Source organism: Hirundo rustica, chromosome 11 (assembly GCF_015227805.2).
Source record: "Hirundo rustica isolate bHirRus1 chromosome 11, bHirRus1.pri.v3, whole genome shotgun sequence".
In the NCBI taxonomy this organism is placed as follows: Eukaryota; Metazoa; Chordata; class Aves; order Passeriformes; family Hirundinidae; genus Hirundo; species Hirundo rustica.
In genome coordinates, this window is record NC_053460.1 from 7,243,095 (window position 1) to 7,264,898 (window position 21,804).

Here is a 21,804-nt window from a genome sequence, read left to right on the forward strand (position 1 = left end):
AGCCTCCCCTTCCCAGTGGTGCAAGAGGTCATCCACTTCAGACAACACTGCTGTATCCTCCTGGAGCAGCATTTTAGAGGGCACTGGTCTCCTGCAGAAAGGGTACCCTGAACATCACAGAGTTATAGAAATTGTGCCCAAAGGTTTCACATTAAGAGCTGGCAGACTTTCGGAGAACATGGAATCACATTATGAGCGAGCTGTAAGGCCTGGCAACAAGAAAAACTACAGAGTTTGTAATAAAGGGGGCAGCATTAAATGACAAAAGCCTGCTAAGAGGACCAAAAGGTGAGATTTAAAGAGGACAAGAAATGGAACATAGCTGTGTTCCACACAGGTTATACTCCAGGGCAAGAGAAATACATAAATGTATGTGACAGCCGTGCCTTGGATATCTCTTAAGAATGGGGTAGCAGCTCCCAAGAGGTGGGAGAGAAGCACTTTGCTCAGCCCACCACACACAGTCATGGCACCAGGGCTTTTCAGCCCTGGGGAAACTTCACTAAAGCTGTGCAGCCTCCAGATTATGCACAGCTTGCCCAAACAAAACTCTTCCCCGAGCTTCTGCAGCCCAGCTCAGATCTGCAGATGCCAGCTCTCCCAAGCAGGCCCAAGCACACTATTTGTTATTTGCAATCTGGGGCGGAGGCACTCACTAAAGCGGAAATTGTAGAATGCGGAGGATTACATCTAAAAGCAAATTGAGAACAGGGACATCTGAATTTGCCGTTTGCAGGTTCCACCTTTCCCCGAGGTTAAGGAAGTGGTAGAGGAGGATTTGCTTGTGTGCATTTCAAAGAGACATTAGCATTTTCCATGCAAACTGCCCCAGCACCAGTATCACCTATGCTAACATCAGGTTGTAACCAGGACCAGGAACAACGCCCTAACAGGTGCTGCTGAATATGCCCCGGTGTGGCTTTTCAGCCTATTTCTTGAATATCCAGGTATTTTCCACCCACAAAATAGAGGAATTCTTTCCAGAGCTGCAAAGTTTAAAAATCCACTTTCATTTAGATGTTTAGTCATTAGGAAAAAACAGCAGTCACATTATTTGTGAATGGAACCAGTGTAAGTTTTAAGCCATCAACTCAAAACAGTTCACATTTGTGAACAGTTCAGACTTTTTTCTATTTATATCTAAGTCTTTCTAAGTTAGACTCTATTTGTGCACAAAATAAGCTCACTGAGACTGGAAGTAAAGGGAGAGCGTTAAGGGACAAGGAAAAACCTGCAGACACAGCAAACTCAGATGCCCCAGTTCTGAACATGTATTTTGACATAATCTACAATATCTGCTGTAACAAGCAAGCTCCTCCACCTCATACAGAGCACATTGTGCCTCTGCTGCTGAGGTGTGAACTTCAGATCTGAATTGACCCAGTAAAGCTAAAGCTTTGTTGTTATTTATATTTTAGGCAAGATACCCAGTTTCCAATCATAGTAGCAAGATTACCTCAACAAGACACAGAGAATTTAACCTACAGAATTGCCTTGCTGAAAAAGTAGAGTCCATCTGCAGGACATTTGCTTTGTTTTGTAATTTTATCTCTGAATTATCTTATAAATACATGTCTGAGGGTTTAATGGGGCTAGGTTAGAGGATGGCTTGTTTTGATCTCAAAGCAATCAAATGTAATTGAATGGATTAAGCTTTTTATAGTGCCAGCTATAGTGTTTAAGAAATACTGCCAGCATTAACAGATACTTGAGCTGCCCTTTGCCATAAAGGGTTTATTTGGTTAGTTTGGGTGGTTTTCCTGGCAATTTAGGTTGTTTCTTTTGCTTTACAAACACTGAGATAACAAGGTTTGCTTTTATCTTAAACTGCAGTGCCCAAGTTTAATATCAGCAGACTTGAGCCATGAATGTCACTTATTTCAGCCAAATCCCCATTTGCACTGCCTTTCATTAAAAACAAACTCCGTGTGTACCCCAGAGGGGTCCATCACTGCTGAAACCTCCTGCAGTGGCCAAGATTTCTTCTTTGGACCAGTGAGAACGAACTCAAATGAGCTGGACCTTGCTAATTTTAGACAGAAGAGATGGGAACACTGAACAAGTAGCCACTGGACTCATGAACAAAGCGCCCACCCATCACTAAACACAGACTACGTGTTTCAAGGCCTGGTCCTGAGCAAGCATGAAGTCAAGCTGGGTTCAGCTTGGCGAGGAGAATGGATACCCACAGCATGGTTATTTCCCGGCATAAATCCCCCAAGACCCACAGATAGGCAGAAGGCAATTTTTTTTTTCTGCTCATGGTGACAGATGCTCAGAGAGATGGGCACTGCAGAAATAGAAACCTTTGAGCTGACCCCTCCATTTCACGGAAGAGAAATGCTTGTCACTTCAAAAATATCAGAAATGCCTGGAAACCCTGGGCTTGTCTAACTATGGAATTAAATAAGTTTGATGCAAATGTAATGAAATTACATTTTCATCAATGGATACTAACTTAGCTCCATTAGGAGGTCACTACGACATCCGGTAAAACGTGACTTTTGGACACCTGAGAAGCAGCTGTGTGTGCAGTCAAATGGAATCACGCTGGAGCTCTTGGCCACATAATTTGGGAGTAGGGCAAGCTTTGGATCTGTAACCCCAGAGGGTCAAACATGCTCTAGGAACACGGGTCTGTGCAGCAACCCTTTCAAGAGTCCTCGCTCCAACATTTCAAGCTGGGTAATTTTCCTAGCCAGGGGTCTCAGGGAATGAGAGCTGTTGAACTGGATTGGCATGTTCCACCCGCCCCCGCCACACACCCGCTCCTCCGTGTGATCTGCATATCGAGCTGCAGCTTTCCAGACTCAGCAGAGCTGGGCAAAGCCCACACCAGGCCCATGCGGTTACACACTGCCTGCCTACAGTCTGGTGCAAAAGGCACACACCTGGATTGCCCTCTCATTTCCCCCTGAAGTTGTACAGCTCCAGCTCAGGAACCCAAGCATGAAGAAATCAGGGTAATACCTGCTTGAACATTCCATCTGAGTTGAAGTTAGATGCTTAATCTCTGTGGTCTCCCACTCAAGTTAAACAGCTCCTACTTGAAACATAATCGAGCTGAAGAAAGCATGCCGGAGGGGAAGGCAGGGAAGAGGGGGGGAATCCCTCAGCTCTGCAGTTTGCTGCCTAGATCAATTATCAGCACATGCATTTGTTGATCTTCAGGTCACGTTACACAGCTAGTATTTTACTGTAGCATCCACTGCTGCTCCCTCTTGCCACAGCTGTCTTCCTAAAACCAGTTTTCAACTATGAAAGACTTGTACAGTTAGATGAGTCTCTCCTCACACATTCTGCACATCATGAATGTAGCGGGAAGAGGTCACCAGCAACCAGATTAACTGAAATTCAAAGCTTCCTCCAATGGAACTTTGTTCTGTATCAATGTAAATTTGCAAAGAATTATTGAACAAAATACCACAATAAATCAACCTGTGAAGAGAAAGCTAATTTCAAGCCACAAAAAAAGACAATTTAATCACTTCCCAGTATTTTGTGCTATTACCCCAAAGCCTCCCAGATGTATTTATCAGATCCTGCCTGATAATTAGTATTCAAGCAGTACTCCTTGAGGACTGCTTTCAATCCATGTTACCAAACACAACCACATAAACATCCAACAGCTGTACCTTTAGGAGATGATGCCTCAGAAGCTGCCTCTGGCTGGAAGTGCAGAGCCTCTGTATGCCCCTCAGCAGGTTCTGAGGACAGTGGTCCACCCTCCAATTCCTCTTCAATGGATTCCAGTGTTTTTGAGGCTGTAGGCTTCAACCTTTCCCTGTAAGAACAACTTTCCTGGTTCTCCACCTGTCCCTGCAAGTCCTGCACTGCAACACGCTCCAGGTTCAGCACAGAGCTCTCTTCACTTTCACAGCCATGGTTGTCCACCAGTCTATGTGGTTCCTCAAACCTCCCTCCAGACCTCTGGGTTTTGAACAGACTTGAGTCTTCTTTTTGTGCATCAGGAGCCAACAAGTCACTGTTATTTAATTGTTCTGCCACCTGATTCCCTTCTGCTGACAGGGTAGTTTGGAGTTGTACGGTTTCTTCAGCCTTTTTATGCTCTTGCTCTTCACCATCTGACAAGGTTTCATCTACTAGGGCTTTCACAGAACAGTGACTATGACCAGTCTGATTTTCATTTAGAGTCAACATTTCTTTAGACTCCTTCACTTCCTCTTGGCTGTCCCTTCTTCCCACCTCAAATTCATCTACATCTCCTTGGTTCTCTTCTGGAGAATTTAATGGAGAACTGATATTTGCTTTGTTATTGCTGCAGCAAGCACTTTCATCTGCCATGCTCCCTGAAGGAGAGCCTCTCACCACACCCACATCTGAATTTTCAGGCAATGTAGTGACCTGCACTGGCTCAACACTTCCACTGACACCCTGGCAAGAGACATCAGAACCTTCCTCTAGTGTGCAACACGGTCCCAAAGGCCCTAGGACAGACACAGAAGAAGCATCCATCAGTGTCACCTCCTTCTGAGCCTCTGTCAGTGGTTCTGTGTGTACTCCCAGCATCACTTCCTCTTTAGCAGCAGCAGCAGCATCTAGAATCGCTTCTGGACTCTGCTCCAATGTTCCAACACCAGCATTTTCACCAGGTCCATCACTTTCTCCTTCCATGTTTCCAGGGGCACCAGGCACTTGTGCTTTGCAGCTGACAGCATCTCCAACACACACATCGCTGTAGCTGCACAGTGCATATTGCCAATCCAGTGAGTGTTCACTGTGAGTCCCCTGCTCTGCAGATGAATCTTCTGCATGGCAAGCAGGAGACTCAGCCACAGGAAAGTTATCACCCATACTTCCAGGATCAACCAGTATCAGCTGACCTTCTGGAGACAGTTCTCCATGTGCCATCACTTTGTTGCCCTTCAATGGAATAGCATTTTTGAGAACTTCTGCAGAAGTGCTCAGAGTGTCCATTTGACTGTGCTCCTTTTGCATAAGTGCTGGCTGAATTAAGTTCTTGGAGTAGGTGCTGTCTTGTGTGATAATAAACCTGTGCTTGCCTTTAGACTCATTCACTCGTGCCCTGGGCTGAGTTAGATAACTTAATGCCAGCGACCGGGTTAAAGATCCTGTTTGTGGCCCAAACCTGGGCAGTGAAACTTTTGCCAGCTCAACGTACTCCCCTTCAAGGTCACTTCCCAAGCTCTCTTGAGTCACAGGACTCATACAGACACCATTGACCAGAGCTTCATTTAACTGTGGAGCTGTGCTGCTAATGACAGAGTTGTCTCGATTTGGGCTTAGTTCCTGTAGATGATGAGACCTCAGGTCTGGTGAACCGCACTCAGTATGGTCCGTGGGGAGGCACAGAATTGAGCGTTCCTCCGTTACTTCTGGAGAGATGACATTGTTTTCAATAATTTTTGGTTTATTTATAAATTCAGGATTAACCACTTTATCCCAGGGGACACGGAATATTTTGTCATCAGTGGTTAGTAAACAATTTTCCAGTGCTATGCCCATCCGCTCTCCATTGAAGGTACTCAACCATTCCAGAGTAAAAATAGAGGTATATGAAACTTCTGGAATCACCACTTCTTCTACATTACGCTTATCTTTTGCCAAACATTTCAATACAATTCGTGGAGGCTTCTTTAGAGAGGGGACCACCTGCAGGTAGAAGTCACCAGGCTTCAAGATTCGCCAGTCAATGGAAGCTAGCTGGATTACAATCTTCTCTTGAATACACAGGGGCCAGCCCGCATGGCGAAACAGCAATCCGCAGTACGGAGCCTATGGAGACAAGAGAAAGTGTTTTCAGCCCCAGCAAAAGATCTCAGCTCAAGCTCTTCAATAAGAGAGATCAAGAAAACAGATGAATTTAGGGTCTTTGGTTATGGGTATAGGCAAGTTTTCCACGCTAAGGTCTTCTCTTTAAAAAGCAGAAGAAAGAAAAGCTACCAACACAAACCACCTATGCAGGACAGGTGGGCACAAATTACACTGGGAGGCTGCAACTTCCTGGTGAAGAAGATACTGCAGAGACAAAACAGGAGATAGGAAGCAGCAAACGAGGAAAGCATAGCGGAGACACAGAGAAACAAGGCAGCAAGTGCCACCAGCAAGCTGCGAGGAACCACACTTAACATACCAGCAATTTCCTCATTCTCAAAACACAGCAACACTGAGGCCATGCCTCGGACAAATCCTGCCCAAGATTCATGGCTGAACTGACTTGACTCAATTATTCATAGCTTTATCACAACTTCAAAAAATAATTTCAGTGCTTTGAACTTGATTCTGTTAAATTAAGTCATTATATAAGCCATCAATTCCACAATAATTTCATCTTTTTCTGTACAACAAGGCTTTAGATCCAATTAATTCAAATACTTTACCATATAGAGAGAAACCAGAGAACTGAAAAGAACTTCCTGCATCCTCACATACCTTGAAACAACAGGTATGGGCATAAAGCAATTTCTTTTCTTACGTTCATCAAGCTTTACCTTCAGCCCCACCAAATTTCTAACTCTCCTTGTACCTGAAGCACAACTGCTCACAGGTTTGGACACCCAAATCATCCTTCAGTCAGTAATTCCTCTTCCTCAATCCTGTATTTTCTGGATCTGTTCCTATTGCTTAGACTTATTAACCCAATGTCACATGACCTTAGCACGTCTACCTTCATCAACTCCTCGGTGTGCCTGAAGTATCTCCTCTGCAATGCCCATTTCTTTTTCTTAAAAACCATTTGTTCATTGTGCAAAGCATTGCAAAACACTGTCTATAATGGCACAAGCACTTCCCAAATGTGCTAGAAGCATCTCTTAAAGCTAAGATCCCACCTGTCTTCCAGTCACCTACTGGTTCTGCTTTTCAAACTGATGAACTTCAGCTCACAACAGAAGTTCTGCCTGCCACTTTGTGGAGGCATGCGCTTTGCCCTCCGAGTCGACCATTACAAAAACTTAAGTACAAAGTTTTAGATCTCATCTTATACAATGCATTTATCACCCTCCTCTTCCAGGTTATTGTTTATGTGTCCCAGGTGGTTTCACCACAAACATGCCATACATACTCTTACATTTTATGCCAAGGTCATGGATGAGAAGCACTGGGTGTTTCACGACTCCTGCTCCAACTCCATTTTCCCCGCAGTACAAACATCCTCCCTCCCTTTCACCAGTTTGTAGCCATCTTGCAACTCTTGCATAAACCTCAATCCCTCTGACACAGTAATTAATCTTCCATATGACTCCATAATAAATCCTTTATGGCAGAGATTAAACAATGAAATTTATCTCTCTAGAGAGAGCTGTTTTATTAAAAAGGCTGGTGTGACACTATCTGCCATGGAGCAAACCACATGAAAATGTTATTCAGTTTTTCATGGGTCAGTTAATTCAGTCCTTGCTGAGTGCACGATGTTGTAGGCTCAGCTTGTTCTCTGTATTTTGTTACTAGCCCTGACTTAACAGATTCAGTAAAATCCCTGTTACCAGATATTCAGCATTATATGGTAACTTCTTCCACATTCCAGGATGGAGACCTGCCAGTCCTGTTTCTTCAAAATAGTCAATTTCAGTCACAGTAGTTTTACTTCTGTTCACTTACTGCTACTGCCCTACTGATGTACCTACCGTATCACTACAAAACAGAACCTTGCTTTACTTTTCATTTACTTGAAGGATCATCTTAGTATTACGTTTCTGTTCTAACCTTGACTCAGGGCAGACCCACCTCCCCTTCTTTCTTCTTTCTGTTGAGTCAGAATCAAAACCCCCTATAACCTAACACACACAGCTGCTCGCACTTCCCTCAAAGGCACAGCTAAGCGGTGCAGTCTGACGTTCTCAGGCTTTCTGATCTGCAAGACACAGATGCCTCTATCAGTAAGTTTCTTTCATCCACAGCACAATTAAACTCGGCAAACCAAGACCACCTCTCGCAGCAGTCTGCACAAGCTGCTTTGGCTCCAGCAGGTCTTAGGCTAAATGTACTTCATGGACTTTTATATCAAGACTCACACTGCACCTCAGTCAACAAAGCTTGTGGCTCCTACACAAGTGCCCAAACCAAGTATTTTGTACATGAATTTTAAACTAGAGCAATTTGCAGTTCTCCAGAGGAGACTGTACTGTTGCACCACACCAAACCCTCTTCGCCCATCAGAACATCTCCCAGCTGGTATATTAAGGCAAAGGGTCTGTACCAAGGGTCTTTCAGGGGAAGAAGAGGTAGACAAAGATCAGTTCCCAAACTATTATAGTTTATAGGACTGAAAAGTGAAAGATGCAATCAGCAGCAGCATAAACATAAAGCTGAATTCCATCAGCACATACTTGACATAGAGATTCTGTTAAAATTTGGAGGCAGAGTAACCCGCTGGAGGGCCATTCATGCATTAAGAAATTCAAGAACTTAGGCTCACGGCTTACATGCTTACTTATCTGCCTACTGACTCATAAGGAGAAAACTCAGCAATAAAATCTTGAAAACCAAAATGCAGAATGCATTGAAGCTCCTGAAAAGACCTACAAAGCCACAGTCTTAACTGCATCAAGAGCCAGAGTAACATCCAAAGCAGGAATGCAAGTCCCACGATAGCCTAAACATTACAGAGCTTTATAACTTTAGAAGTGGAGCATCCTCATGCTGCTCCTGCTCCAAAACGCACCTTCAAAGGGAAGATCTTGTGAAGAAGCTTATTACAGTCCCTTTAACATCTCATTCTGAGGCTCAAGGATTGGCTTTTCTCGTGTCCAAACACCACCAAGCCAAACCAGGCTCATCAGAGGAGCGCCAGGAACACCCTCTACACTCAGTGGCTGCAGCCAGGAATAAAGCTGCATCTGAGGAAAGAGCTGTGCACCAATGACAAAAATGGCACAAAGGTGGAATCTTCTAGAGCTAAAGGGATGGTTAAGCTGGAACAGACCATTTAGCCCAGCATGTCACCTCAAAGCCAAGGGCAAAATTTAGTTTTTAACTTTGTGCTAAGGAGAGACAGACACCCCTTCCACTCTCTGAGGAATCACACACAGGCTGATGATTTTAATACACCCAACTGAAGCCCATGAACTTGTTTAATAATTCATATAGCCATTTACACTTTTGTTACTGCAGAGGCTGACAAAAGATCCAGTGCTCTTAAGACTTTCTACAGTAATCATTCAGATAGGAGTTAATTCTTTTCCCTCTAATGTGTTTAGGAAACGCTCATGCGGAGCAGCTGAACTGCAAACTAAGGAGGAAGTATTGCTTTTGTTTAGACTCTCTAAAAGGCAGGCAAGACTTTCAAAAAGCAATTAGTAAGAAACAGTCCTCTGTGCTTTCAGACTGTATGATGAAGAGGCATAGAGTGGAGGATTGGGGAAGAAGAGAGCACAGCAAATTAAGTGAATTTAATAGATCAGAAAAAATATATTGAAAAAAATAAAACAAGCAGAGTTTTAAATAAAATATGGAATACCCGGTGGCTAACTTTAAAGAGGGTACAAGGTACCTAGAGCTTCCCTGAATCTCCCCGTACTACCACTCTGGAAGTAAAAAATCATGAGTCACAGCCAGAAAGGGTCACAACCAAGTAAAAAAGGATCTTGGTGACCACTCTCAGACATTTCACATTTCACCAGAAGCTCCCAGTACATGATATTAAGCCCTGTACAGCCCTCCCTAAAGGCAGCTGCCCAACCAACACCACATCTTGTGGCTACCAGGCAGGCCAGGGAGAGCCAGGCAGGCCTCCAAGCCCAGCTCGTGTCCCTGCATCACCTCCCCTAACTGTGCTACACAAGTAGGACAGCCCCACCTTGCAGGTTTCCCCCTCCCACAGGACACCTCAGACACCCCCATGCCTCCACCAGCATCCTGAGCTCCTCCAGTGCCCACTGCCCTCATACTTCCCTCATCAGCACCCTGAGCTCCCACTGTCCTCAACTCTCGCTCCTCAGAACACGCAGTGCCCACCGCTCTCATCTCTCCTACCTCAGAACCCTCAGCGCCCACTGCCCTCACCTCTCTCCCTCCTCAGGATGCCCAATGCCCATTGCTCTGACCTCTTTCCTTCCTCTAGCATGCCCAGGACCCATTGCCCTGACCTCTCTCCCTCCTTAGGATAGCCAGCGCTCATTGCCCTCACCTCTCTCCCTACTCAGGATAGCCAGTGCCCATTGCCCTCACCTCTCTCCCTCCTCAGGATGCCCCAGGGCCCATTGCCCTCACCTCTCTCCCTCCTCAGGATGCCCCAATGCCCAGTGCCCTCACCTCTCTCCCTCCTCAGGATGCCCCAGTGCCCATTGCCCTCACCTCTCTCCCTCCTCAGGATGCCCAGTGCCCATTGCCCTCACACCTCTCCCTCCTCAGGATGCCCAGTGCCCCTTGCCCTCACACCTCTCCCTCCTCACGGCCGAGCACTTTTGCGCCTCGTGCCCCAACGGCTCTTCAACATCTCAACCGAAGCCACCCTGCCCGTCAAGGCGGTCCCGCGCTGCTATTGGCTGCTGCAGCCGCCGCTGGCCTCCCATTGGCTGTCGCGCGGCCGAGGCCCGCCCCGCCGCCACACCCGTGTCCAACGCGGGGCGCCCCGCGGGCAGCGCGGGCCGCGGTGGGAGCGCGGTGGGTCCCGTCCGTCCCTCGGGTCCCCCTGAGCGCCTCCTCGCTGGGACACAGCACTGTGTGCCCAGCTTACTGCTGCTTTCCCTGCCTCCCCTTCGCTGCCTCACCTGCCCGAGGCCCTGCTGGCCGCTCGGAAGCCGCCGGGATCTCGAGGAGTGGGGAAATTGCTACCTTGGCTCCTTCAGCGAGGGCGGTGTTTTGGGGGAAGCTGTGAAACGTCTTGAAATAATTACCAGTTTGTACGAACGAAAAGCCTTTTGTCTCTTTGAAGGGGGAAAAACACACAATGCACCATAGAATTAGAAGCTCCAATTAGATACTGATGGAATAACATCTATTCCGGTGTTCAGGGTGGGAGAGAGGAGCAAGGTCATGCACCACCTTGGATCCTCCTCGACTCACAGGGATGGCTGGCACCAAGCTGGAGGCTGGTGACAATACGGGGTGACAAATGCTGCACCAAAACACACTTTCAAGATACTTAGCTCACGTGGATCCATCCCATGTGATGTGTCTGTCCCCCCAGTATTTTCTTGAAACAAATGAGTAACTGATTATTTCAGCCTCTATTCCATATTCTTCCTCCTCTTAGAAATTCCTCGTCCTCTACGATGAGGACTTGAATTGAAAGCCTGGCCGCACACCCCCTTCACATTCAGAGACAAAATTATTAGTACAAACCCACATTTTAGGTTATTTGGACTGGTTGGGGTTTTTTCATCTTGCAGACTTGGAGCCAAGTTTTGTGACGGAGGTGTTTGACTCATCGTTTCTAACATTTTAGACTCCCAACACGTTAGTCTTGGACTCGTTCTGGCAGTAAATGTAACGTGACTCCTCAGGGCTACTGAGCCTTGCGACCGTTCCAGCAACCATCAAAGGGGAGCTGGAGTTCTGGGAAAAACACCGACTGGCAGCATTTCGCCCTGCATGTCATCCTGCCAGTGGTGAGAGCCCAACAGCTTCATCCACAGGGCCAGGGAACAGCTGGGGTCAGAGGCCACCTCAGCCAGCCACATACAGCAAACGCTTCGCTAAACCTCTTCCCGTGAATCCCTTAAGCCCTTGGTGTTCCTGATTATGGAAAGGGAGAGCACTGCTCCACACCTGATCTCTGAAGGGTTAAGCTTCAACAACAATTTCTCAACTTTTCCTAATTGTCTGCCTGCCCTCCCACCTAGGCTGCTATACATACCCAAGCGCTTTTTGCCAGCCGTTCTGCATACGAGAGCAGAAAGAAAACTCTCCAAGAAAGCCTTCACAGGCCTTAGAGAGCATGATGTACTCACACAGGCATCCTGCTGAATGCACTGCAGGATGTGCTTGGCTGGAATCAGGAAGTCTATGAGGTAGTGCAGTCCATCCCCACGGTACGTGTTCTCCACCACATCAAAAACTTGGCACAGAACAGTGGCTGCGGTAGCCTCAAATGGAGGGTAGAGTGCTGATAACGTACTCTGAATGCAGCCGTCCAGTGATTCCGAGTCCTGCCGAGAGAGAAAGCGTTAGTGGTACCAGGGCACGATTTGCCCAACGCCCAGGAGCGCAGCCATCTCCAAAATGCAGGAGGAACGAAGATCAAAGGAGCCAAGTGCTGTCCTTTCTGGCTTCTTTTGGCAGCAGCGATTCCAGGTAAACACAAAAAAGCTCTCCCAAAACGGGAGTGGAGTGCTCGCAGAGTGCTGCGCGCAGCGGTGAGAATTCCCAGCTTTTGCTTACGCAGCAAGTCCTTCTCCTGCCTGCGCGGGGTGGGGCGGCTGTTAGACCACACCGCAGCACGTGAGCGCGTGCGAGCGCAGCAGTCGTGGGGTGGGCGCATCACCAGCCAGCCCCGTGTTTCGGGTACGCTCCTTGGCGGGCTGAAGCTCCTCAGCCTCCTGCGCTCTGGAGTCCCAGCACGGGATAAGGTGCCAGAGCTGTTTGGTTCTGTGGAAAGCCAGTCACCAGCGCGACTCCTCGTTATTCAAAGCTGTTTGCCTCTCATGAAAGGCTCTACTCCAGGAGCCAGGAATTTTCTGCGGGGCGAGATGCCTCACACCAGGATTCATGCAATGTTTGTGAACAGGGCTGCCTGTGGTCCCTGAGCACACCCATTGATACCTAGGGTGCCTCTTCAGGGGGATCAGAGGCAATGGCTTCACTGCATCCACTTTCATTTGGGAGAACCTGCCAGCCAGAGCCTGCCCATAGTGTCAGGACCAATTCCAGTGCTGGAGGCCAAATTCTGAGTTATTGCATGGGTGTAAATCAAGACAGCTTGCCAAAAAGTAACAATAAAAAATTTATAAAGCTGTACGTATCTGGAGAGAGGATCAGGATCGCTCTTTTCTATTTTAGAGGAGATCCCTTGGGCTAACTTACAGCCAGTGGGAGTAAGTTTTGCTACAAAACCAAATGAAAGTTTACTCAGGTGTCTCGCCAGATCCTCATCTGATCCAAATCCACCTCTTTTCACTAGAGACAAGCAAACCACTTCAGCTGCTGGCCCAGAAGCCCTACAGCCTCCTGTAGAACAGGAACAACTGCATGGACATGCCTGAAAATACACTTCAGTCCCACAGCAAGATTGGGAGAGAAAGTTAAACAAACCAGTGCCACAACAGCTTACGCCACAGCCGGGGAACAGTAGAACAAGGAGATCAGGAGGAAACAAAGAGTTTCACTGCTTCCACTCCATGACAGCACATCACTGCACGTGCCTCCACCAGCCCGAGAAAGTTCAACAGACTCAGAGCAAGCCTGAACTGACCTGCAGCCAAGCAGAGATGATGCTCCTCACATAAACCTTCCCATCTCTTGCAGCTTAACGATCTCCAAGTTCCTCCTTCAGAGGGCTGGGTGTTTAAGCACAGTATAAACTCCCTGCTCTGATGCAAAGCTGCCTTGTAGGACAGCCTGTGGGACTGCACAGGAGAGGTGAGGACGCCCAGGTGATGCCTCCACAATCCCTGCCTGCAACGAGCTGGCAGAACTACGGTGACAGGCAGACCACACACTGCCTGTGGGGCAGTACTGCTTCCTTACCTTTTCTGCTGTTTCTCCTGATATCAGCAACAAGCAAGGCTATATGGCAGCAGGCTCCTAAAGTGTCCATACCTCTTCTGAGAGAGCAGCTGCCTCCTGCAATACTCAAGGCCAATGTAACCAGATAAACAGAGGTTAAGGAGCTATTTTTCATACGCATAGAATCATAGATTATCCTGAGTTGGAATTCTTAATCCAAGAATTCCAAAAGGAAGGGCCCTAGGGACACACTCCCAAGTGCTGAATTCTAGGGATGAGCATTTAACCCCAGTTCTAAATAGGAAGAGAAGGCTGGTTTAGACAATTTACTTTTCACTTAGAAAAATAATAACCTCAGGTTGATACTAACCTGTCCCAGTAAGTGCCTGTGACCTTGTCAGATAAAACTGGCCTTCACAGAGGTGCTCTCCCGCCCCACCAGTCACCTGCTTGGACACTGTCACAGTAGCATTGCTGCTGGCAGCATTTGACAACAATCTCCCTCTGACCCTCCACAGCCCACAAGTTCAAAATATCAGGCAAAACCAGCTGGAGTTGGTTCTGCACCATCTTCTGTCCTCATGCTCTGCTTGAGCAAAATTCTTTCAGATATCAATCCCTCCCCAAAATAAATTTCTTAAGTTCACTGTTGCAAATAAAACAAAGAAGTCAAAATATTTACACATGAGTCAGTGCATCGCGCTAAGGTTCTCACACCATTCCTGCTGCCTTAGCCTTCACAAAACAATTATTAACATTGGCACCAAATCAAAAATCCTTTATATGGTTAAAATAAACCAGGTCGTACATTATCCTTCCTTTAGTAGAATACAGAATAACCATAGCCTGTAGCCATTGCACAGTGCAGTGCTGACTGCACTCCCAAGCACAGAGGCTTTATCTCCCTCTGACTAGATTATACCACAAAGCCATGATAGCTGTGTAGGTTTCCAAGGGATAGAGAGAAGGTTTCAACCACTGCCTCTTGGTAGAAAGAGATGTTTGCACCAATCTCCGCTAATTCTGCAGGAAAAACCCCAAACAGAAAGTTGATTCCCACATTCCACCATGCTGTCTGGGATTGCAGCATCAGCATCCTTGGAAGGCTACAGAACAAGGTTCAGAACGAGGCTACAGAACTCGGCAGCCTCTGTGTGCCACAGATGATGTGGAGGTGACACTGTGCTCCAGGATGGTCACCCAGGAACAGCTCCTGCCTGGATGGAGGGTGAAACATGGCAGTGCCTCAGAAGCCACCCTGAAAATACAGGGGGTAGAACGTGGCAAAGTTTGGAGCCTCCAACGGCAACAGATTCTCCCTCAGTAAGGGACTCACTAACCCAGGTCACAATCCTAGGGATGGGGCTGCTTATTTGCACTAATTAACTTCTCAGACTGCAGAGGGGCTGGAGGACAACACCTCAGCCAGAACTGCAAGAGGCCTCATGGTCCTGCTGTGGAATGCCAGAGCACAGATGGGCAGCCTCACACATCCAGCCTGCCGGCAGGGCCAACCACCATGCACGTGGAGGAGACAGGGTATGCAGGCACAGGGAGCTCATACAAACCAGAGAAAGGGTAGTGCCCCGTGGTCCTGAGTCTGATAAACCTGAAGTCTAGAGCCCATCTCACCTACATCATGGAATCATGGAATGAGTAAGGTTGGAAGGGACCACTGGAGGTCATCTAATCCAACTTCCCTGCTCCAGAGTGCCCTAGACCATGCTGGGAGCCCCCTAGACCCCTGCAGGGTCCTCTAGAGCATGTTACTCCAGACAGTTTTTGAATATCTCCAGAGAAGATGACACCACAATCTCTGGGCAACTTGTTCCAGAGGTCCCATCCCTTATCTCAAACAAGCAATGTAAACCCCAGCAGGCATGAGGAGAAACTTTTGTGATCTGGGATACATGAACAGCGCCGAGAGAGAAGAACAAACTGAACCTAACAAGGATCCATGGAGGGGGCACTGCTGCTCCAGCACATTTCCACTACAACCAGCCCACAGTGGTCCCCAAGAGCTGGCAGAGCCTAGCACAGGAAGCTACTGAAAAAAACCAGCCTCCTTCAGGGATTGCAGCTTTCAAGTTTCCCTGCTTCCAACACTGTTGCCACATCCCTCTCACAAGAAAGGTCCTGGACATGTGCTCCTTTTCAGCCACTGGGCACAAACACCCACAGAAGCACTTTCCAAGCAAGCCAGAGAGCATCACAGCAAGCAAAAGGAGTCTTGGGATTCAAATGATTCTTTGTCAATGGCACAGGAGGACCTCTAAACTCCAGCTCACTGCCACCACTCCACCACACCTCCCAAAAGAGAAACACGCTTTTAAAATAACTCCTCTATAAATCAAGGCGCTAAATAAAGCCCAGGTTAAGGTCATGTCCGGCCAAACTGGCTTTCACTGCTGCTCAGCTGGGAGCCGGCTGCCGGTGCAGGGGCTGGAGCACAGCGAGGGAAGAGGAAAGCACTTCATGGGGATGGGATGGGCTTGGCTCCATGGGACAGGAACAACCTAGCATGGTCCCACCCAGGGCCCCAGGGGAGCAGTGAGAAGCCAGGAGGACTTCACAGCTGGCAGAAGGCTTTGGTCTGAACAGTGGGTAGGTGGGCTGCCCTTTCTCCCCTGCATATGACAGGAGCCACAGATGCTATGACAAGCAGAATAAAGATTGTTGTGGCAAAGCTCTGCGGCTCAGCCCTTAGAGCCCCACTACATCACAAACTGCAGCAAGAACCAGGAGTCAATAGGAATGAGGCTACGAGTGCCTGGGCAGAAGAGGAGCCCAGCAGTTGTTACAACCCTGCTCAGGGGTCATCTACTTCTCCTGGTGCAAGCAGACAGTGCAGGTTGGAGGAGGAGCCTGTCATGAGGCATCTGGAGTAACCAGAAGCTTCTTGGGCTTTTCTAGGTGCACTGATTGAATTTTCTGCCTACCTTTGTGGGCACGAAGAGAGCAATGTAGCAGCTCCAGCCACTGGGAACTCCTGTCATTCTACATTTTTTTCTGACTCAGGACTGAACTTCTTCCTCTTTGGGACCTGCTCCTCACCAATTAAGTCTGAACCCTGGAGAACCCTCCTACAGGTTTGGAGAACAAAAAGTCAGCCTACCTGGGGAGCAGAGAGATCATCCCCAGGGCTATAAACACACTTCACACAGCATCAGAATACCTGTGCTCTTCAAGCAAGAGACAGCAACCCAAGTGGCTCAGGACAATGTAAGTCAGTGCAGGGGAGGGCTGCAATGCTTCTGGACCCATCTGGGACCACAAAGCCTTGGCAGCATTTTCCCTACAACTCCCCCAAGCGCTTTGCTCATTTTGCCTACAAAGTACTGAGTCTTGGTCAAGGCGAACATGAAGAGGCACATATCTTCCCTGCTGACAGCCCAGATGCTGTCTGCAGACTACTAAAAAAGATTGTTTTGGTGAGACCAGACTAACAGTTTGACTAACCCATGACTTATGGCAGACAACGCTCCTCTTCCAGCAGGCTGGATTGGCCCATGTAACACGCTGAGAATTCATCCTTTCAACAGGAATTTAGTTCAAGAACCTACAACTCTGCTTTCACAAACCTACACCCTCATTTGAGCTGCCAAAGAATGAAACTACATATCCCTAAGTGCCCCAGTTAAACGCAGAGCTTGCTGCGGCTTGGCAGAGCGAGGAGCATAGCTGGGCAGAGCAGCAGGGCCCGGCTGCGAGCGGTGCCCGTGGTACACCCAGCTCTGAGTCACCGAGCAGGGAGACCTTGCCAGGAGCTCCCGCAGCTTTGCCCTTCTTCTGCCGGCTGCCCGGAGCCTGGCCACGTCGTGCGTGCACCCACTTTCTCCCCTCTTGCCCAGGTGCCAAGACACAGTGCAAAGGCAGGACAGGAGAGACCAGAGTGCGCAAAGGTGAGGGGAAGAAACGACCCAAGCCTCCCACGCCCCAGACTGGAAAGTAGGAATAACACCAAAACTGGGGAGAGGCAGAGCTCGGAGCAGCACAACACAGCGCCTGCCCGTGGCTCCCGGCCAGCTTTGGGACTGGGGGAAAAGGAGCTCACAGCAGGCGCTGAGCAGGGCCGGGTTAGCTGGTCCCTCCGCCAGCAAAGGCTGCTGTGCTGCACCACTTGGCTGGGGCTGCTCAGCTCTCAGCTGACGTGAGAAACCTCTTTTCCAGTAAAAACAGACCTCTGGGCTTTCCATGAAGCCTTTCCACTTTCTGACACAAAGCTGAAAGACGGGCTGCTTTCCCTTTAAATAAAAGAGACATTTCTGTGCTCAGTAAGGTCTTTGGCTAAAAACAAGGCTTGTTTTTCTGACAAAATTTGAGATTTCCCACTCCATTGCTGCAGAGAGAACCCTCCCAGCCCCATTTCCTGAGCTGTTCTAATCACAGCGGCAATGAGTTCAAGAGAGAAAAATCTTCCCAGAGCAAGTGCCAGCTCCCCTGTCTGCTGCTCGCTCTGAGGCTCAGAGGGAGGCTGAGAAGAGGGCGTCTGCCTTCGGCACCCTGCCTTCCTCTGGATAAAATAATGTATTATTAAGTGGTGCAGCTATAGAGGTAGGCATTCCCACTCCTGCAATTACACCACCTTCCTGTGAGATAACCAGGAACAGTTCTACCTGCTCTTTGGGCTATTGTTTTAGGCTTTTCAGGGAGAAAATCACAGCGCCCAGTTCCTCTTTGGCGGCAAGTGTTTGCACTCTCACCCAGGCCAGCTTTGCTCAAGTGCTGTATCTCCAAAAGCAAGCTGCTTTCTGCATGCCACCATGGCATCCCTCGCAGAGGGCATGGCTGTAGGCTGGCTCAGGTCCCCTGCACTGAGGGAGGCAGGTCTGCTCCATAGCCTGTGGATAAACCAGCTCCTACAGCTTTTCAGGGAGTGGTGCTCTGCAGACGGAGCTCAGAGAATCATTTCCAGATGCCTCCCTCTGTTCTCCCAGCCCTACTTCGTGTTGACGCGGCTGCGGCAGCCAAAGCAGCTCCTACTGGGCAGCACACAGGATTATCATTCCAGGCACTGCAGGAAAACAAGCGCTTGGAAGCGATTAACTCATGATCTCTCATTTAATTAAACAAAAGGAAAAATGATGTATTTGCTTTTCAGCTCTGAGGTCCCTGTTCTGCGCATGCTGTAGGTCTGGGCGTGCACGGCTGAGGAAAGGCAGGCCCAAAGCTGGGTGATCTCTCCAAGCTCAGGCTTGGCTTGTTTTCACTCAAGGGGGAACACCCCAGATTCTTTGAAAGTGAACCACGACCTCCTGCGAGCTTCGAGCTTTGGAGTGCACAAGTACACCAATGCTGTCCTTGTGCCGGAGCAAAAGGCAGGGAATAGCAGGCAGCAAAGGCAGCCTGGTTCAGGTACATCCCTGGCTCTGCACCACACTTCAGGTGGCCTAGCACAGGTATTATCATCTGGCAACATGACCTGAGCCCGCTTCCCAGCCCAAGACCTTGTTTACTTGGGTCTAAGAGAGCACCTTCCCCCTAATTCACCTTACTTCTCTCTACCCTTCGGGTTTTTGTACTCCAGCTTTTCTGGAGAAGAGATTGTAACTTTCTCCTTTCTCTGTGCAACATCCAAGACATCAGAAGAACTGCTGACAACTGCTGAAGATTAAAGAGGCCAAAGTGGGGGTGACCCACAATCCAAGAAAGTTGTCTTTTAGTCAGACTGGGGAAGAACTGGGAAATGAAGACAAGCATTTCCTCACAGGGACACGTCTCGCTCCCTAACGAGTTCTCAATGTACTGGGCAGGAGGTAGGACTTTTACCCATAGCAACAAATGAGCCCTGCTCTCAAAGACCAATTACTTTCTATCAGAAATAGATCAAGGAGATGATATAGGTGTTTAAAGGGCAGCTGAGAGAACAGATCAAAGCCTTGTCCTTAAACAGACATCTTCCAGCTGAAACAAGGACCTGTGAGTGGATGAGAAGAGCTGTGTATAAAACACCATCCTACAGCTGGACACCAGCTTATTTTGGTTTAGTTTAATCAAGGGATTAAGTCCTTAATCTGAAATAACTGTCTAAGCACAGATTTTTTTTAAATATCACTGACATAGCTCTAACAATGCAATTAATTAAACAGGTTGTACTCTGTGTGCTGCAAAGCTTTGGGTACTTTTGGAACTACCTTCCCAGCAACAGACTCATGCTGGAGGAGTGGGAACACTGGCAGCCATGGTTTCACTGCCCATTGTTAGCCATGTGCACCTTTCCACCTCCTCAAGACTGCCTGGAGCTCTCCTTCTCATGCCAGACTGCACAGGCTGCCCTGCCTTGGGCACCGACACTGCGGCTGTGGCACCGGATGCCACAGTCCTGCCAGGGACCTGCACATTCCAAGTGTTATGTTCCTACAACAGGCTCAGACAAGGCTTGCTAAATCCTGTTAGATATCACAGACACAGCCAAGAATTTCACAGACCACTTCTATACAAATCCTGAGACATTGCAGCCGACTCCCTTTCTTTATAGGGCTCTTTCTACAAATGCACTAAAAACCTTTCTCTCTGCTGTCGAACAAAAGAAATTGCTTGAGCTCATTCACCCTATCATTAGTGACAGCATTTGCTCTGCTCTCAACTTCAGGCATCTGGCAAACCAACCCAAGCAGCAGCATGTTGTGCCCCTTCTCATTTCTGCCTAATGGGTACCAACTAACAGAGTACTCCAGGCAGATGAAAGATTTCTTTATACCAGCCAGCTATAAAATACCCCAAGTAAATTCTTCACCAAACAGGTCAGCTCATTTTAACACCTTTCAGTCAGAGGCATTAGGCCATAGCCAACCCCTTGTGTTCAGACACCCATCTGGGGGCATCTTACAACAGATGGGCAGCCGCCTGTGCTCAAAAAGAAAATGATAATCCTTCATCAGGCCACCTGATGAGTGCCAAAACTATCTTCATGGGGTCAGTATTTAGATTATTAGTTCTGTGCCAATGCTGCACATATTCTGGACTCGTTCAGATCTCACCCCTTCCTTTTGCAAGATGCATGAGCTGCTGGACAGATTCCCATGGGGGACTGGTGGATTTTCCATGTCTTGCAACCTCCATCATTAAGGGTGGATGCCACAGAAAAATTACCCTCTTTTAGTTAAAGGGCTCCCAGATTGCATATGGGAGCTAGGCAACACTCTATGGTCCCAATATCCCGTAACAGATGAGCCATAGTTCCTTTTCACCTTAAACACACTGTATTACCATGTGCTCATTAAATACAAGTCCTGCTATGCCAGAGGGGGACAGAAACTGCTTTGAAGCAGAGCTGCAATTCCAGGAGGGGACGGCTGAGTGCATGAGAAAACAAAGTATAGAAGGACCTTCCTTGGAGGAGCACATCTTGCACACCATTGGTAGGAGAAAGCACCCGGCAGCAGTAATCAGATGCCTCTTATGAAGAGGCTGTGAGGAAGGATGAGCCAGAAGGACAGAGCAGGCAGCTCAGAGATGTCCATGCTTATGCCAGATCAGCTATGGGCCGCTCCAAGAAGCATCAGTCTGTGCTGCAGAAGGGAGAAGCATTCCTGGTCAGAGGGACCAAGATTTGTTCCAAGACTCTCTGAGCTCACTGAGGAACAGACACACGTGTGCTCAAGTTCTCCTCCTGCCCCTAAGCAGCAAACCTGGGACAGATTCAGATGAAAACATTTCCCCTATATTTGGATACAGCACTAAATGCATGCCTCCCAGAAAGCTAAGTAAATCAGTCATAAATTCAGGGCATTTCTTTCATTAAACTCCCGAGTTAGAAAGGGGTGAACACAGGCTTTTAAAGCTACTCCCTTTATAGATTTTTTTTTTTTTTTTCCAAACAGAAAACAGTCTCACGTGTCCCATTATTTCCATACATATCAAAGGAGGGTGGAGATTTAACTAGCAATTTCTAAAAGATCTTTGTGCACAGAGGGGATGTATGCCAAAACGTGGGTGGTTATAAGCCCAAACACAAAGGAGAATACATCCACAGGCATTTTTCCCCTTGATCCATTAACGGGTCTGCATACCAGCCTCCTGAGCATATGAGAGGGACCTTGTTCAAAAGGTAAATGTATTCAGCAAGATGACAACAGACAGCAAATAACTCGAATCCTTTAACCATGTTGGAGGCTCAGCAATGCTGGGGTTTTGTTGGGAGGCACTGAGATTTGACAAGCAGCCTCAGGGAAGGTATCCTCCTGAAGGAACCTGCTCAGGAAGCCTCTCCCACAC

General features: G+C 48.0%; 1 protein-coding gene across 6 annotated transcripts in view; it reads right to left on the reverse strand.

Moving 5' to 3' along the window:
- The window catches only part of PLEKHG4 (pleckstrin homology and RhoGEF domain containing G4), a 93,395-nt gene that overhangs the window by 60,144 nt on the left and 11,447 nt on the right, over window positions 1-21,804 (reverse strand). For all 6 annotated transcript variants that reach the window (XM_058422037.1, XM_040075054.1, XM_040075053.1 and 3 more), the window contains exons 2-3: window positions 11,874-12,071; window positions 3,636-5,757 (exon numbers count right to left, since the gene is read on the reverse strand). In XM_058422037.1, the coding sequence (XP_058278020.1) occupies window positions 3,636-5,757; window positions 11,874-12,071 (2,320 nt within the window). The remainder of the gene's footprint in view (window positions 1-3,635; window positions 5,758-11,873; window positions 12,072-21,804) is intronic.